Here is an 18,855-nt window from a genome sequence, read left to right on the forward strand (position 1 = left end):
TTTTTCCATGGACAGAGGGGTCCGCAGGAAAAAATTGGAGACGTCAAATTTTGATCCAAATGTCGGCTCAAAATTAACAATGCAAGTCTATAGTCCATGAATAAAATAGGATCACCATAGCATATACATGTCTGAGAAAAACAGATGCCACTCTTATCCCACTCTGATCAGGATAATCACCGTTTTTCTCGGATGTGGAGAAATCGGTCGTGTGACCCTACCCTAATTATGCAGTCCTGAAAATGAATGCTCCCTGCTCCAGCATCGAGGGCTGTTAGCCTATTTTCCTTCAAAATGGAGGCAGCAGAAGTGCCAATATTGTGTGAAACTAGTACTTATTTTGCTAATTTGGTGAGATGTTTTGTTAGATAAACCATTCCAACTCCTTAAATGAGAGACATTTATGACATATCCGTAGTATACAAAAATAACAAACAACTGACCGCCACTTCCAAAAAGAAAACTGGTGTGTACAGGTGCTAACTAAGAGTAGCCATCTCTATACATAACTAACAAATAAAGATGCACTCTGTAGCGCTATAGCATGAAACATGAAATTAGAACTGCATTACTGCTCTAGAAAATAGTAACAAGTGAAGACACTTAATCTGACCAATTCATACATGTCCAGTGGCCAACAAAGCAATCTCCCTTTGCTAGGACCCTATCCTAATGTGAGTCCTCTCCTCAGCTGAAGACTACATTTATATAGGTAGATAGGATCCTGCTGTAATCTAAACCACCGCAGGCTGATGGTTGGAGAGCTCGGTCAGAGAGCCAATATATAAGTAATACAAGACTGACCGTCCCTTCCAAACAGAAAACTAGTGTGTACAGGTACGTACAAATTGCAATCATCTCTTTCCATAACTAACAAGTATAAATATAGGCTTCAGCCTAGGAGAGGATTCACATTAGGATAGGGTCCCAGCAAAAGGAGATCGCCTTGTCGTTGGCTGCTGGGCGTGAATGATCGTTGCTTTTTCTTATTTTCTAGTGCAGTAGTGCAGCTCAGATTTCATGTTTGTACGCTATAGTGCTACAGAGTGCAACTTTATATCCATAGTATACGCCAGTGGTTCCCAAACTCCAGTCCTCGCGGACCGCAACAGGTCATGTTTTCAGGATTTCCTTAGTATTTCACAGGTGGTGGAAGTATCATCAAGGCATCAGGAATTCTCTCACATGTGTAACACTATGGAAATCCTGAAAACATGACCTGTTGGGGTCCGTGAGGACTGGAGTTTGGGAACCACTGATATACGCCATTAATGTCTGATAAATCTGATGAGGCCAGCACCTGTCTCTAGAACTGTGTCGTCCGATCTCCCGTTCCTGCTCGTATCCAACCACCAGTGACTGGAAAACTGGTGGCACATGCAGCGGCTCTCTCCTTTCATTGCCATGGAAGTTTCGAATATAGGCAGCAAATATGCCAGCCATCCTCTCTAGTGATGAGCAAGTATACTTGTTGCTCGGATGAGCATGCTCTGGTGTCCTCCGAGTATTTTGGCGTGCTCGGAGATGTAGTTTCTGCCATCATAGCAGCATGATTTGCGACTGCTATACAGGCTTATTACATGTGTGGAATGCCTGTTTGTTAGGGAATTCCCACATGTATTCAGGCTGTCCAGCAGCCACAACTCATGCAGCTGAGGCGATGAAAACGAAATCTCTGTGCACGCCAAAATATTCGGAGGACACCCGAGCATGCTCGGAAAAACCCGAGCAACGGGTATACTCGCTCATCAATAATCCTCTCCAATACATTTAAGAGACAATCATGCTGTACAATGTGAATCCTTTCTCAGGGACCACTTCTATCTCCAGAACAGAGTCCCTGTTCTTGCTGGTAACTGACCACTTGTGAATGGAGAGGTGGTGGTGCATCCCGTTACTGGGGCATGGATGCCTCCGGGACGTGGTATCGGGGAACCACCCTGTTCTGCATTTATCAGATACTTATGGCACACCCTATACATCCTTTTAGGTGACGTATTGCATTAATCTGTCTGATTGCACAATTACATCCCTCATAATAACATTTTACAGCTCAAATAGATGGATTTCGGCCCTTTTCAAAAAGCCTGTAAAATTCATTAAAACACCATTGGCCTCAATGTGTAATATTAAGCCTCTCATGTTGTTACTAAGTGCTCTGTTCCATCGCTTAATATTTATCAGCCTCCCCTGTAGTTTTATAACTCGCTGGCCTTCAGATATGTTAACCATAAAACATATCGGCATAGTATGCTCCTTTCATTTCCCATAAGTACTAGTTATAATTTATAAACTTAAACATTTTAGATCTTTTCACTGATGTGTAATTTATACAGTTCTACCTTTTTGTTTAATTTTATGTTTCTGTATTTTGCATTTCTTCATTTTTTTTTCCCCGCAGATCTTTTTGTTTTATGTTTTCATGAACCTGATTATTTTCTCCTTGTGATTACTAATATTTTTTATTTTTCTTTGTATTTATGTTTGTATTTTGTTTCTTTTTGGTTACGTCTTATTTTTCAGACCCCCCTCATTGAAAATCAAAACACACTTCGACCAGCTAAAACCATTACAGAGGTAATGGGATGTCGAAAAATGGATAAGGTGCATACTGATAACAAGGCATCCTTATCAGGATTGTAGACAGGATTCATGCTAATGTCACAAAATTCAAGCATGTGAAATGGACGTGGTTGTCCCACTAATAACATTTAACGAACCATCCGTAGGATAGATGATATATGTTTGCTTGCTTTGGGTTCGGCTGATTGGGCCAACACCAATCTTGTCAGCAGGGAGCCCAAGGTGCCCTGTGTAAATGGAGCATTAGTGAGCAAGTGCGACCACCACTCAAAGTCTGTGAATCTAGATGTAGTCACACATGCTCACTACTGTTCCACTCGCACAAGGAAATTTTGAGACCTTTATTCTGGCGATTGGTGAGTTTCCCAGCACCCGGACATCATACATTTAACACATACCCTGTGGATAGGTAAAATATATTGTCTCTGACAACCACTTTAAGGTTTTCATTAAAGAGTACCTAACCTTGAACTTTTCTTTAATAAGTTTGTCCAGCATGGAAAGTTCTGAAAATTTCGAAATTACTTTATTAGGAGATTTGTCTTCATTCTAGTAATAACTGTGTGTATGTGGCTTCAAAATCTCTGCTTTTCCTCAGTTGATTTTAAGAACATGATCATTTGGAGTAAAAATGATGACAGTGAAATGGTCAGCACCAGTCTTCTCCACTGAGTGCTCTGCTTATCAAAATTATCTCCCTCAGCAGCTTATCTCCATAGTTAAGGGCATGTCACACTAAGAGATATCGCTAGCAATATCGCTATAACTAGTGACGTTATAGCGATATTGCTAGCGATATCTCTGTGTCTGATACTTACCTCCGACCGGCTCCCCCGCTGCTTATCGCTGATCGCGCGAGAACGTTCAGGACTGTTTCTCGTCGTCAGCTTCCTGTGGCGCTTCCTGCTGTGAGGACGAGCGACGCGTGGAGCCGGGCGGGAGGACGCAGGATCGCCTGGTGTGACAGGTAAGTAGCGATCCCCGTCCCCAGCGATGTCGCTAGTGAGATCTGCCTATGTGGCAGCTCACTAGCGACCACTTAGCGATGTACCAGCGATCCTGACCGCGTCATATCGCTGGTCGGGATCGCTGGTACATCGCTAAAGGTACTGTCACACTTAGCGATGTACCAGCGATCCCGACCAGCGATATGACGCGGTCAGGATCGCTGGTACATCGCTAAGTGGTCGCTAGTGAGCTGCCACATAGGCAGATCTCACTAGCGACATCGCTGGAGACGGGGATCGCTACTTACCTGTCACACCAGGCGATCCTGCGTCCTCCCGCCCGGCTCCACGCGTCGCTCGTCCTCACAGCAGGAAGCGCCACAGGAAGCTGACGACGAGAAACAGTCCTGAACGTTCTCGCGCGATCAGCGATAAGCAGCGGGGGAGCCGGTCGCTGGTAAGTATCAGACACAGAGATATCGCTAGCAATATCGCTATAACGTCACTAGTTATAGCGATATTGCTAGCGATATCTCTTAGTGTGACATGCCCTTAAGTGTGACAGTACCTTTAGGCTATGTGCACACGTTGCAGATTCTCCCGCGGATCCGCAGCGTTTTTGGACCGCAGATCCGCAGCAGATTCTGCTGCGTTGTACAGTAGCATTAAAGTCAATGTAATTTGAAAACTGCTGTGCACAGGCTGCGGAAAAATCCACGCGGATTAGCTGCGGGTTCATTTCCACAGCATGTCAATTCTTTGGGCGGATCTGCAGCGTTTCTGCACCCATTGACTTGCACTGATCCGCAGCAAAACCACAGCAATCAAAAAGATCTGCGGCTTTGCTGCAGATGAAAACGCTGCAGATCGGGAGGGGGGGAAGGTGAGTGTGTGCGTGTATGGTGTGTGGGCGGTGACTGGGCGTCTGTGTGTGCGGGCCATGTCTGTGTGCGGGGGTCTGCGGGGCTCATCGGGCTGTCCTGGGGTCTGGCGGGGCCTGTGCGATGGTCATCAGGCTGTCAGGGGTCTGTGCAGGGCTGTCGGAGGTCTGTGCAGAGCTGTGGGGGGTGATTGTGGGGCTCATTGGGCTGTCGGAAGTCTGTGCGGGGGCTGCGGGGCATCAGTCTGTCTGGCGAGGCGGTGCGGGGCTGTGTATGTATATATGCATGTGTGTGTGTGCATGTGTATGCAGGCATCCTCCGATGGGACTACAAGTCCCAGCGGGCGATGCCTGCTACCCTGACAGTGACTGACACATTATCCAATGATGGGACAGTAGTAGTCCCATCATCCAGCTAATGTGTTAAATGTAAAAAACAAACAAACAAAAAAAAAACAATATATAACATACAGAACGTACATATAACATAAAGAACATACAACATATAAGATATAGAACATATAAGATACAGAGAATATAACATACAGAACATACATATAGCATACAGAACATACAACACATAACATAGAGTACGTACTCACCGCACACACCAGTCCCTGAAGCCATCGATCTCCTGTAATAAACATAAAATAATAAACCAACCTCTCCGTCGTAGTCCAATTAATATTGAGGGTCCCACGACGATCTCCCGTGGAGAACAGCCACATCAGCTGATGCGACCGCTCTCCATGGGCTCGAGCACTGAAATGACAGGCGGAGGTAATCCTCTGATGTATATCCCTCCGCCGGGAAAGAGGTCCTGTAACCCTATCCCTATCTATCTATCTATCTATCCATCCATCCATATATCTATCTATCCTTCCATCCATCTATCCTTCCATCCATCTATCCTTCCATCCATCTATCCTTCCATCCATCTATCCTTCCATCCATCTATCCTTCCATCCATCTATCCTTCCATCCATCTATCCTTCCATCCATCTATCCTTCCATCCATCTATCTATCTATCTTTCCATCTATCTATCCTTCTAACCTTCTATCCTTCCATCTATCTATCGGAGTGTGGGTTGGACCAATGTAAATGAGGAGGTTGGACAGAAATGACATCACAAATCTTTTTTTTTTTTGTTAAGTAACATATCTTTATTTAGCTTACAAAATCACATACAAGTCCGCAGGAAAAACCGGACTGAAAAACCGCATCAAATCCGTGGCAAAAACGCATCAAAACCGCGGAAAAACTGCATCAAAAACGCACATGTGTTTTCTGCCAAGAGCTGCGTTTTTTGAGCGGAAAAATCCACGGGAGACTCCGGTACGTGTGCACATAGCCTTAGTGATACAAAGGTGCTGATCCGACTCACGACTGCCATCATCTGTACTCTGTAGGGCAGGGTTCCCCAACTCTGGTCCTCAAGAGCCACCAATGCGTCATGTTTTCAGGATTTCCTTTGTATTACACAGGTGATGGAATTATTGCCTGTTCAGGTGATGCAATTATCACCTGGCCCATGCTAAGGAAATCCTGAAAATTTGACGTGTTGATGGCTCTTTGGGACCGGAGTTGGGGAACCCTGCTGTAGAGATTCATGCTTTCAGGTAGGCATTAGGTAGCGTTCACACAGGCACTGGATTCTTGTGTTAAAATTATGTGACGTTTGTTTTGAAAAACGGAAACCATAAACACAAAATCCCTCGCCTTGTCCAGGCCCCGACTTAAAAATAATAGACCCTTGCTACTCATGCGATGGAAAAAAAAATGGTCCCAATGGAGGGATAAAAACAACTTTTTATTTAATGTATGCAACCAATCTGGGTAACTGTACCCAGTACCCAGTACCCAGGGTAACTGTGCTGGTTTCTCATATGTGCATCATCTGTACAGTTACCCATATTGGTTGCATACAATTTTAAATGGTTTAAATAAAAAGTTGTTTTTATCCCTCCATTGGGACCATTTTTTTCATCACTGGAGAGCTTTCCTTTATTTTTTCCTTCATCGATTGAGACTGGGACTGCTCCGCGCGGATGATACTTCTGAACAAGGTGCAAGGCATTTCAGTGAGAAGACTTTCCAATTTTCCCTTTCCGTTTTTTAGCTTGCTACTCATACACGCTTGAGCTAGTCCCAGTTCTGTCAATCAAATTGGCTATTGTTCTCTGGTCCAACCACCACTGATACTCGCTGTCTGGTGCACACAGCCTGTGCAGTCTCTTCTCAGAGAGATTTTGGCTTGTTTCTCCCTCCAGGTCCAATACAATCCACTATGGTCAGCTTCCCCCACCAGACTCCACACACTGCTCTGTTCTCCAGCAAAAAACCCAGTGAACCCATTTCCTGGTTCTAGTTAAAAGCTAGACAGGGGCATCTAATCAAACCCTGCAGAGCTAGGATTTAACCCTATCCTACCTGGCTTTACTACAACTTCAAATAAGTACCTTTGGAAATAAACACAGCTGAAGGCCGGGAAGTAGACTGGGGAACAGCCAGGGGTTTGAAAGCCACTGATATGGATTTTATTTTTTCACAGGAATGAAGACAAACCCCCTAATAAAGTGATTTGCAAAGTCTCATAACTTTCCATACTGAACGAGAATATTTAAAAAAAAAAAAAAAAAGTTTAAGCGTAGTTTCATCTTTTAACACTTTAGGTAGATTATATAAAGCTATGAATATAAAAGAAAAAGTGCAGTAACTGTGCAAACACTTTGATTTGCTAAATACTGGTATATAGTCACACCTAGAGCTGTATGATAGATATGAGTGAGCCTACATCTGCAGCAATTCTTGGTTTGTTTACCGGGTTTTGTAAGAGCTCATAAGTTTTAAAACATGGGCAAAGTTACAAAAAGTTTTCTTTATGCAAATTCTATGTAAATCCTACATGAAAAACGATAAAACTACACTTGACAAGCAAAACACCGAACAGCCAAACACCATAAAGGTGAATATGATACATGATTAATAAATTACCACTTTTATGCTATCATTGCACATTAGATTGCCATTTTTAACAAAAATCTGATTTCTATACTTTTTTTTCTCCCTATCATACTTGCCTTGTTTAATATCAATGGGCCAATTGTCATTTTATCCAAATGTTTGTGATAATGTGAAAAATACCTGTTTTATATTGGAATCTGTGAGTAATTTGCTTGTTTTTCTTTAATTTATTATTTATTTGTATGTACAAAACACTTAAGGTCCCATCCGAGCGTATCCTCAGGGCTGGGAAGACTTTACGCAATGCTATCCTTTCGCGTGCGCCTCACATGATCAGAGATCGCAAATATCATCTGAAAACGTACAGGTGAGCAAGACGTGCGTGCTTATAGTGCAGACAAGGTGTTACGGTTGTACGTTACTTGTTATTACTTGATAATGCCTAATAGTCTGTGTATAATCACCCACCATCAGTTATCATTGATGTTTTCTTAAGAATCAGTATTTATCCATCTGTAGATCTGTATATTCACACTGACCCACACACTTATTATTGAGCCAGTACACTGGTTTCTTGCAGGAGCTGCGCACTTTAGAGCAGATTTTTTGACCAATCGGTGGGATCTCAGGACCTGGACCCCACTGATCAACAACGCTATGCAGCTCCTGTAATATATAAAGACTTATAGAAAAAGGCCACTCTGTGGATTCAAAGCCTCTTCTGGCATTAACATCATCACAAAAGTTGTGTCAGAATCCTCCATGGCCGAGCAGCTGCCTACAGCCTTACATCACTAAGCACAATGCCAAACGTCGGATATAGTGGTGTAAAGCTGCCACATCTTGGCTCTGGAGTAGAGGAAACGTGTTCTATGCAGTGACTGATCGCACTTCTCTATCTGGCATTTGATGGATAAGTCTGGGTTTGGCTAATGCCAGAAGAACCTTACATGCCTAACTGCATTGTGCCAGCAGTAAAATTTGGTGGAAAATGGTTAAAGCTATACAGCTGTTTTTCAGGGGTTGCTCTTGGCTGTTTAGTTTCAGTGAAGGGAAATCTTACTACTTAAGCAAACATGACATTTTGGACAATTGTGTCTTCCAACTTTCTGGGCACAGTTTGAGGAAGGCCCCTTTCTGTTTCCCATCACTGTGCCCCAGTAGACAAGATTGGTGGGGGAGTTTGATAGAAGTTTACCGGCCGCACGCAGCCTGGACCTCGACCCCCATCTAACTCCTTTGGGATGGAGATTGCAATCCAGGCCCTCTCACCCAACATAAGTGTCTGACCTCACAAATGCTATTGTGGATGAATGGGCAAAAAAAATCCTGCTTATACCCTCAAAATATTGTAGAAATCCTTCCCAGAAGAGCGTAAGCTGTATTGGCTGCAAAGGGACCAACTCCATATTAATACCTGTGGTTTTTTTAATGGGATGTCATAAAAGGTGTTCCAATACTTTGCATGTTAAATGTTGTGGAAAAGCTGATAAACAAAAAAGCGAACAACAAAAAGCACCATGATACAATGAACAAAAACGTACGTGATAACAAATCAATCCTAATTTATTGCCAGGATTATAACCAGATGAAGAAAGATGGCAGCTCTCCAACCATCTTACAATGAAACCCTCCGATATTTCCAGCGTTAAGTAACTTTCTGTCTGAGTTGTTCTAGGGATAAGTTCTACCTCACTGGGCCTATTTGCAGCAAAAGTAATCATTGGTACATTGGCCATCTCTGAAGTCGCGTTAACATAAAAATTGAAATATTCTTTCCTCTTCTTGCCAGTTCTCATTTGTCTTTATGGTTGCTTAAACAACACATCCTGCCAGCTGGGTTCTTATACTCAATATTCAATTATCAAAAATTTGCCCTGGCTTCAGTCCCACTTAATGCTCAATTGCAAGCGCATAAATGCACGTTATAAGCCGTCATTACTACTAGGATTTGGAAAAATACTAACAAGTCCGTGCAGACTAAGATATGGGAATTTAGTGTAATTTTCTTATATATAAAATCAAAATAGTTAAATAGGAGCATTTAAAATTACAGTGATCTTAAATACGTAAATTCTTTTGTTTTTCTATTTACCTTTTAAAGTCTTTTATCTCCAACCTAAAAACTAAGGTTGACTGGAGCCCAACACCACCCACTCGGGACGTCATAGGCATAGGGGGCCAAAAGGAAGAAGCATTTTTTTGAAAATAGCATTAACACATTTTCGTAAATTATAGTACATCATTTCTTTTGCTACAGATTCGAGTTCTTATTTTGACACCACGCCATTTTTTATTGAGAGTCTTTGGATCAAGATTGGCGGAACTGTCAGCATTTTTATGGCCAGTTTTATAGGATGTTTAGGGCTTAAGGGTTTTTTTTCACGGCTAAAGATAAATATTACATAAAATAATATTTGAATTAATAAATTATTATAGAAATCAGTGTCTGAATTGATATTTAAGTGAGGCTGAAGAACTATTTGTAGATCTGATGCCTCTGTCACTCCAGCTCTATTCCCTGCGCAGCGTCGCCTCTTCCTGCTTGACTGACGACTTCCTCTGCCTAAACTCACGCAGTATAGAGGCTGATTTCTCAGTAATGGAGGAACAGACTGATCATGTAAAGGTCTTGCTGGTCTGATCATGTAAAGGTCTTGCTGGTCTTGTCTTTCAAAATGCAACGCACACATATAGTTAGTTTGGAGGGTGAAATTCTGCTGACAGATTCCCTTTAAATGGTCACCCATTCATTTGAATGTGTCTGATGTACAGTAATACCAACTTTCTAAGCAAAGTATTTCTACATTTGGACCTGATGCAACTTAGCTGATTTTTAATGGGTCCTTATTTTGGGAATGATTTGTTGTTCTAAACAATAAAACAAGTCAAAATACGGTAAATATAATCACGTTAGACAATTACAAAAGGCAATCGCAACTGCAGATTTTGGTCGTATTCGGTTGCTTTGAATATTGCTTTTTTATGATTTTATGAGATGTCCATGTAATATTTTTTAAATTGTCTTACCCTCTTGATATTATTGGATGTCTCACAAGAACTGGTAATACAGTTTGTAAAATTCTATACTGAAACTACCGTACATTCCTACATTGAGTTTCCCTTAAGAGTTTCTATTAATTCTTCAGTATTTTTAATTCTGGCAGATCGAAAATGCTGTTCTCCATGTTGCTCTCAGAAGGTACTGATTTTATTTATAGAGATCCAACCAGAAGGAACTTTACTTTTCCTAATAGGACAAAATTATATACAAGTTAGCTCTTTCATGGCAGGGAAACATTATATGGTGGCACTTAAAGGCAGCTTCCATCAGGCATCTCAACCAGACGGTGAGAACCCTACTTTGTGCTGTCGAAAGTATCAACTCCAAAACAGTGCTGTCTACAGACAGGTATCTCGGATTTGGCTGATAACACAAGTTATGTTTCAAAGCCCTGAAAGCATGCGACATTGGCTCACAGTCACAACTCCAGTCACACAAGAAAGAAAACTTTTATCCTTCTGGAAGAAAGTTATTTTGCATTTTTATATCATGAGTATTAATAAAACTGGATGGAGGCCAACTTAAGAATAATCATACAATCAATGTTATAAAACACAATATAAATAATACAAATAATAAATATTATAAAACCATAAATCATATAAATATTACATTTCTGGGTATTACATACTGTTCTATTTATATTATGAATGTCTTGAACAGGCAATGCTGTGTAGGAACGGAACTGGTGGATTGGCTAATGCAGCAAAGCTCGTGTGTTCATTCCCGGACGCAAGCTGTGGGCATGTGGCAGGTGCTACTGGAGGAGGGAGTCCTTAACCACGGTAAAGATGTAATTAGTTATTACATTTGTATTACATTTGACATTTTCTTAACAAGGCATATGTATTGGGCTGTTTGCCATGGTTTTTGCATATGTAGCTGAGAAGGTTTCCTCCAAATGACAATTACTGGGATCCAACGTGTGCTGTTTGTGTCTTTGGAGTGTTTTGTAATCTGCACCACAGTTTATTTATATATATATATATATATATATATATATATATATATATATAATCTGCCCTTATGATGCAAAGCTGCATTCTAAATTCTAGAAACCTGGGGAGTTACAGAGCCTTGAAAACCTATTCATATCCCTTGAGCTTTTCCACATTTTTTCAATTTACATCCACAAACTTAATTTTATTTTGTTGGGATTTTATGTTATATATCATCACAAAATAGCAAGTATTTGTGAAGTGTAAAGGAAACAATACATGGTTTTATAAATATTTTAAAAATATTTGTTTGAAAACTGTGACATGCATTTGTATTCATCCTGCTGAGTCAATAGTTTGTAGGACCACTGTCAGGAACACCGCACTGCACTTGCTCACTGAGCCAGTGCGCGTGTCCTGAGTACAAAAACTGTGCTCAAAGGGCAGCAGTGGTGAAGATGTGTGCTTCAGACTAAGGCCTTTTTCACATTTCAGTTTTTTGACATCAGTTGAAATCCGCCAAAGATTAAAAAAACGGATCCGTTTCTGTTTGAGAAAAATGGATGCATCGGATCCGTTTTTTGGTCGGATCCGCTGTAGCCACCAAAGTCATGTGACTGCTGGGGGCCTGGCCTAAGCTCCTCGGAGCTAGGACCTGAAGGAAAACTCCTAGAAAGGTAACTACAGGACAAAGTTACCAAGGGGCATAGACAGGGCCGTAAACCAGATCAGGCTGGGGTCAAAGCACGAGATAGCACGACAATACCAAAGGGTTAGAAAGAATGGATAGGACGTAGCAATAGATCAGAAAACCAGAACGGGCAATAGACGGTATAATAGGGACAAACTGTAACAATAGCCAAGCCAGGGGGTCAGAACCGGAGAAGACAATAGTACCAAAACGTGAGACAGAGAACAGAGTGAGAGGACAGACCAGGTCATACACTGGAAGCAAACAAGCATTGCAGTATACAAGCACACCAGGAGGTCAGACACACAGCCAGAACAACAGTATAGCTGACAGGGAATCCTAGTCTGGAGTGAGTATAAATACCCCTCCCAGATCCAAAGGGAGGCCAGCAAAAGTTAACCCTGAGAAAACAGGACATTAACCATGTCCTATACCATGACAACCACCTTTTGCTGCAATTACTGCTGCAAGTCTTTTGGAGTCTGTCTCTACCAGCTTTGCACATCTAGAGGTTGAAGTTTTTGTCCATTCTTCTTTGCAAATTAGTCCAAGCTCAAGGAGGTTGGATCGAGATTGTCAGTGAACAACAATTTTCAAGTCTTGCCACAGAGTCTTTGAGATTTATGTCTGGACTGTGACCGGGCAATTCACACACATGAATATACTTTGATCCAATCCATTGTAGCTCCTACGCCACAGTTTCAAGTCTTTTGTAGCTTCTAACAGGTTTTCCTCCATGGCAAGATTGTCCTGTATTTAGCTCCATCCATCTTTGCATCAACTCTGACCAGCTTCCCTGTTCTTGTTGAAGAAAAGCCGCCTCGCAGCATGATGTTGCCACCACCATGTTTGACAGTGGAGATGGTGTTTACAGGGTAAATTGCATTGTTAGTTTTCCTCTACACATAGTGTTTTGCATTTAACCCAAAAAGTTCTACTTTGGTCTCAACTGACCAGAGCACCTTCTTCCATATGCCAGCTATGTCTCTTACATGGTGTTTTGCAAACTGTAAAGAGGACTTTTATGGCTTGCTTTCAAAAATGGTTTTCTTCTTGCCACCCTTCCACAAAAGCCAGATTTGTGGAGCCTATGACTAATATTTGTCCTATGGACAGATTCTCCCTCTCCCACCTGAGCTGTGGATGTCTGCAGCTCCTTGGGCCTCTTGGCTGCTTCTCTAATTAGTGCTCTTGATTGGGATGTCAGTTTAGGTGGACAGCCATCATAGCCATGTCTTGGTAGGTTTGCAGTTGTGCCATACTCCTTCCATTTTTGTAAGATGGATTGAACAGTGCTTCATGAGATGTTCAGAGCCAGGGCTGTTTTTTAAGAGAACCTAACCCTGCTTTACTCTTTTCCACAACTTTATCCCTGACCTTTCTGATGTGTTCCTCGTTTTTCACAATGCTGTTTGATGTGGTCGGGATTGGTAGTTGCACACATAAAAAAAAAAAAAAATAACTTGATCCAAAGAGCAACAACCAATGTTTATCCAGTGGTGAGATTAAAAGAAAATTTCTATCTAATTTTATGACAGGACATCTAGAAAGAGCTTTGTGCAGTTTCTAATTCTGGTGTTCCTTTGTTGAAGCTGAGGCTTGTCAGCTGGCACCCTGAAATGTTAGCATTAAACTCTAATTACACCTTACTCTGTTCCACTACAGAAGCCAGTCATGCTGTCATATCCTGTCCACTTATTAAGGGATCTATTGAGTTCTGGGGAATCTGAAATAAAGGCTCTTAAAGAGGACCCATCAGTTGCCATAAATGTCATTTTTTACTTGGTCTGAATCCTGCTATTTTCCCAAATTTAGCATGTATTTTTTTGTTCTTGTGCCTTTCCGATCTCCAGCTATAGCCCCCTCTTCCTTATATGTAAATCTTGTCTTGTTAGCCAAAGGGGTGTGGTTCCCAACTCTTCTTTGTGGGAGAATGAGGATTATTAGGATCCCTTGGACATAAAGACTAGATTTACTTACAAGAAACCAATGGCCCAGATCTCAGGAGTGGAGAAGTGCAGGAACTAAAAAAAATAATGTCACGTGTAAGAGAGCAGCACAACACTTGTATGTAAATCTTGTCCTTTTTAGCTAAGGGGGCGTGGTCTTCAACTCTTCTATGTGGCAGTTTTTATGAGGATCACGGTTAATAAGACTAGATTTATATGTAGTTAAGACGGGGCCATATCTCAGGAATAGAGAGGCGCAGTTACAAAAAAAAAAAAGTACAACAACGCCACATTCAGGAGAACAACTGCAATTACACCAGGTAATGAAATGCATATTTCTGCTTCTCGTTAATTGGCTGCTGATGCAAATACAAGCATAGCGTAACATGTGTGAATGATATGAGACATATTTCCCATTAAATTACATATTGTAGCGTCACCATTTAGCATTGGCCAGTATTATCTCTTATTATACGCAGTAAGTGTCTGAGCTCAGCCTTATACGTGGTGCTACACACAATGTGCTTCTGTCTCAGGGCTCATTTTCCTAAATGTGGCAGAACTGGGCTTTATTACTGCAATGAGCCCTATGGCCGCACTCACAGCATCTCTTCTCTAATCAGTTAGACTCTTGTCACCTCCTGGCTGAGTTTTTAATGAATCCTTGCGGCCTTCCTTTTTTTCCAATGGTAATCTCTACACTATATGTAATTATGCCAAGTCATCTGCTGGGTCTGTTGCATGTGTCAGGGTCTACAGACCACCATAGAGGGGTGTGTGGTCTGTAACTGCAATTTATAATAAATTCACCCCTTTTTAAATCTGGAATCACAGGGTTAAAAAGGGAAATCAGGATAAAAAAAAACCTGCAGGCTGGCAGTGATGGGCAGATTGTTAGTAAAGTCCTTCAGCGTGGAGGTTTTATTAGATTATTCCTTTAACTGTTTTATTTACAGATCATTCGGTGTAGAGGATCACTGCTCACCGCGCTCCACGTTTACGCGACTTTACTTTGCCCTCTGGTGGAGGCATTGGTTATTACGATCAGAAACCACGCCATTGTCCTGGAAATGTACAACACATGTAAAATTCCACATTTTACTGTAAAACGTTTAATTTTTCGATTATTTTTTTATGTTTAGATGTAGTGTAGAGTTAACCACAAGCATTTTTACGCAGATCTGAGTGAAGCCATAAAACCTCCGCACATTTTTGTATGTAAAACATAGTTGGTGGACCTGAGCGAATATATAATCAAGCGTTAGGTTGTGGAATTCTATAGCTGACGGGCATGATTCATTATTACTTTTGCGCCTGTTTCTTGTTGCGGTTTTAGTGTTTTCTGCTTTTCTCCCGTGCCATATACATCTTTTCCTTTTGTGCCTTTTTTGAATTCTGTTCTATATGTGGTCGATTGTTTGTTTGTTTTTGGGTCGTCACTGTGGGTGGGGTTTTAGGTTTACAGATATTTTTGCTTGATTCATTTATGACTTTAAAAAGTTGCAAAATTGTATCTTGGAGTGATTTGATATGCGCCAGAATTTGTTGTGCCATTCTGGCACCATTTTGATGAATTTCGCACAAAAAATATTAGTGACTACACAAGAAAAAAAGAGAAAAGTAACTTATCTAAAAAAATTTAAAAAAAAATCTCAATTTATAAATCAGGACTGAAGAGTCTGATCAGAACATTAGACAAAACTCAGCTGAACCCATTGACTTGGAAGACCTAGCTGTTATGTAATGCATATGGTCACCGGTAGGCTGTAGACCCATTAATCATGTCTGGATGCAGCTCCTAGTCTTTAGGAAGAAGACCTCTATGAGGAATAGTACAGCTGGTAACTCGAAAGGGAATATGTCAGTAGGATCAACCCTCTAAATCTGTTTATATGGGCATGTAGGTCATAGGAAGCTGAATAAAATGATAACCTGATATCTGCAAATCAATATCTTATACTAGAGGAATCCACTTTTTTCATATGTCTATGAGAAGTTAAGATCTATGGGCCGGACATAGATCTCCCTGAGAATCTGCCTCCAGAGCTTATTTTAAATAACAGAGGGCTTTACCAGTGTGAAAAAAGAAGAGCGGACTGTCCGTCATTACATGTCTCACACTGGTAACGCCTCCTTTGTGCAGACACAACATAACAACCCATATCCCTATAGAGGCGTCTAAGGATTCTGACTGTTTTCTAACAGATCTTTAATATTCCAACCTACAATAACAAATAAAAGTTTATATATGTTCTCCTCCATCGTCTCCTGTTCTTGTCTACAAGCTGATCCACCGTGCCAGAACTTGGTATTAATATTTTTTATTATCTGCTCACAGTTGACCAGGAATACTACTTCCAAGATAAATACTTGTTTTATCGGTTTCTTGATGATGAACATGAAGATTTGCCTATGCCGACAGATGAAGAGAAAAGGGAAAGTGAGGAAGACCTCCAGGATACCCTTCTACTCCTGTCCCAAACAGGACCTGATGCACACATGAGAATGATTCTCAGAAAACCGTAATTTAATTTCTTCTTTCATAGTCTTTTTTTTTTTTAATTGCTTTGTTGTTTTACTTGTTTGCTATAGTGTATAGCTATGTAAACACGGTGAATAGTGATGAATGAATGTGCTGGGATAAGGTGTTATCGGAGCATGCTTGTGTGCTATCCGAATGTCTTCCACGTGCTCGAATAACATGCCCGAGTCCTCGCGGCTGTTCAACAATAGCAACACGTGGGGATTGCCTAACAAACAGCAAAACCCTGCATGTGTTGTGCCAGTTGAACAGCTGCGAGACATGCAGCCGCGGGGACTCAAACATATTTTTCAAGCACGCCGAAGACACTTGGTAAGCACCTGAGCATGATCAGAGAGCACCTTACCCGAGCATGTGTGCTCATCACTAATGGTGGATAATACCTAGGACTGTGTTTAGTGTAGTATTTTTCATCAAAAATTATTAAGAAGACATACTTATAATCATCCTGGTTTGTTTAATCTCATATTTTAGTCTTAACCTGTTGTTCTAATCTCTGCCACGGATTCAGGTGTCTGTTATTGTCTGCAGTGCTGACGCGCATTGACAACGCTGCAGCCAATCAGTGAGTGCAGCTGCTCTGCCTGTGTATACGGCACCCGTGATCGCTGAACTCATTGATTGCAGCACTGTTGACGTAACAACAGCTATACAGGCAATAACAGACATGAGAAGCAGCGACCTGGACTCCGCTCTGGACCTGGGGAGGGGGGAGCAAAGAACAGTTTGATTTTTTTTTTTCCAGCAATCTTCGCCTGTGTACACAACTTTCCTGAAAACTCTTTTAGGCCGGGGTCACACTTGCGAGTGTGATGCGAGAAACTCACAAGAGTCTCTCGCATCAATACCCAGCACTGCCGCTGGCACTCGGGACCGGAGTGTGCGGCTGCACAGAAAGAAATGCAGCCGCACATTCCGGTCCCGAGTGCCGGCGGCATTGCCGGGTATTGATGTGAGAGACTCGCGCGAGTTTCTCCAATCACACTCGCAAGTGTAACCCCAGTCTTAAAGGAAGGATTCATAATTTGATGCTGAACCTCCCATGATTTGCCAATTTTTGCATGTTTCAGTCTCAAAATTATTTGATTTTTTCATTGCTTAAAAAAAAAGAAAAGTAAACATAGTCGAACGTAAAAGGAAATGAGTACAAAAATTAGGAAATTAGCATTAATAAACTATCAAGAAGGAGGGCGGCAGTATTGGTGCACCACGTGTCGGAGAACAACACAATTGTGGACTCAACCACGGTCCTATAGTGAAACAGTTGAAAAAGGCCAAAAGTAACAAGACAAAAGAGCTTTGAAGATTATCCTGTAAGACATGTCGTAAGAAAGCATAGACTAAGAAAAGTAGGAAGAGGAGAGTTCGCTGCAAAAAGGGAGGATGAAAAGGGTGGACGGGGTCCATCTTGGCACCTGGGATAGCAATGTTTTTAATGGAGAACAGCACAGTAGCCCATTTTTGATATGTCTTTCTTGGGGCAGACTCATTTAAGGTTCAATAATTATTTGCACATTTTATGTCTCCACTTGTCAGGCCTGGCCAGCGGACGGCAGACGACCTAGAAATTATTTTTGAAGAACTTATTCACATCAAAGCCTTATCTCATCTGTCCACCACGGTTGGTCACCTTCAGTTTTGCCTTGAGAGTTTTCATCCTTTAGTTATGTGTGGTCTGTTTTGTCGCAATGCTCGAAAGAAACAACCCCCGGACATAGATTTATTACTGTTTTGTTCTTCCTTGAAGGTCAAACGTGAACTGGCTGGATTTTTAATCTTTGAATCCCACCCAAAGGCCGGAACAGTATGTAAGTGATTCTACTTAGGAATACTTTTAAGAAGAGACTAAGCTATACTTATTGGCAGAAACAAAAGAAACATGGATTTTTGTGAGTACTCACCGTAAAATCCTTTTCTCAGAGACGCTCATTGGGGACACAGATACTGTGGGTGTATGCTTCTGCCACTTGGAGGCTGACACTAAGTGAAAAAAAGAGGTTAGCTCCTCCGTAGTAGTATACACCCTCGCCCCTATTGCGGGCGGAAATCAGTTTGGTGCCAAAGCAGTAGGAGGACAACAAATCAGCCTTAATACAGGTACAACATGTCAAAAAACATCACCCTTATCTCAAACTAGTAAATGTACCTAAATTTTAACAAAACAAGAGCCAACTGGCTATAAGGGTGGGTGCTGTGTCCCCCAATGAGCGTCTCGGAGAAAAGGATTTTACGGTGAGTACTCACAAAAATCCATGTTTCTCCTTCGCCTCATTGGGGGACACAGATACTGTGGGA

General features: G+C 41.6%; 1 protein-coding gene across 4 annotated transcripts in view; it reads left to right on the forward strand.

Annotated features, from left to right (window-relative positions):
- The window catches only part of RAPGEF4 (Rap guanine nucleotide exchange factor 4), a 302,234-nt gene that overhangs the window by 190,902 nt on the left and 92,477 nt on the right, over window positions 1-18,855 (forward strand). For 2 of the 4 annotated variants that reach the window (XM_073545898.1, XM_073545902.1), the window contains 6 exons: window positions 2,524-2,604; window positions 7,637-7,743; window positions 11,104-11,225; window positions 16,357-16,540; window positions 18,097-18,181; window positions 18,308-18,368. In XM_073545898.1, the coding sequence (XP_073401999.1) occupies window positions 2,524-2,604; window positions 7,637-7,743; window positions 11,104-11,225; window positions 16,357-16,540; window positions 18,097-18,181; window positions 18,308-18,368 (640 nt within the window). The remainder of the gene's footprint in view (window positions 1-2,523; window positions 2,605-7,636; window positions 7,744-11,103; window positions 11,226-16,356; window positions 16,541-18,096; window positions 18,182-18,307; window positions 18,369-18,855) is intronic. The other 2 variants (XM_073545899.1, XM_073545900.1) reach the window with 2 other exon arrangements.

The sequence above is a fragment of the Dendrobates tinctorius genome, unplaced genomic scaffold (assembly GCF_039654945.1).
Source record: "Dendrobates tinctorius isolate UK_male_01 unplaced genomic scaffold, ASM3965494v1 ptg000143l, whole genome shotgun sequence".
Taxonomy (NCBI): Eukaryota; Metazoa; Chordata; class Amphibia; order Anura; family Dendrobatidae; genus Dendrobates; species Dendrobates tinctorius.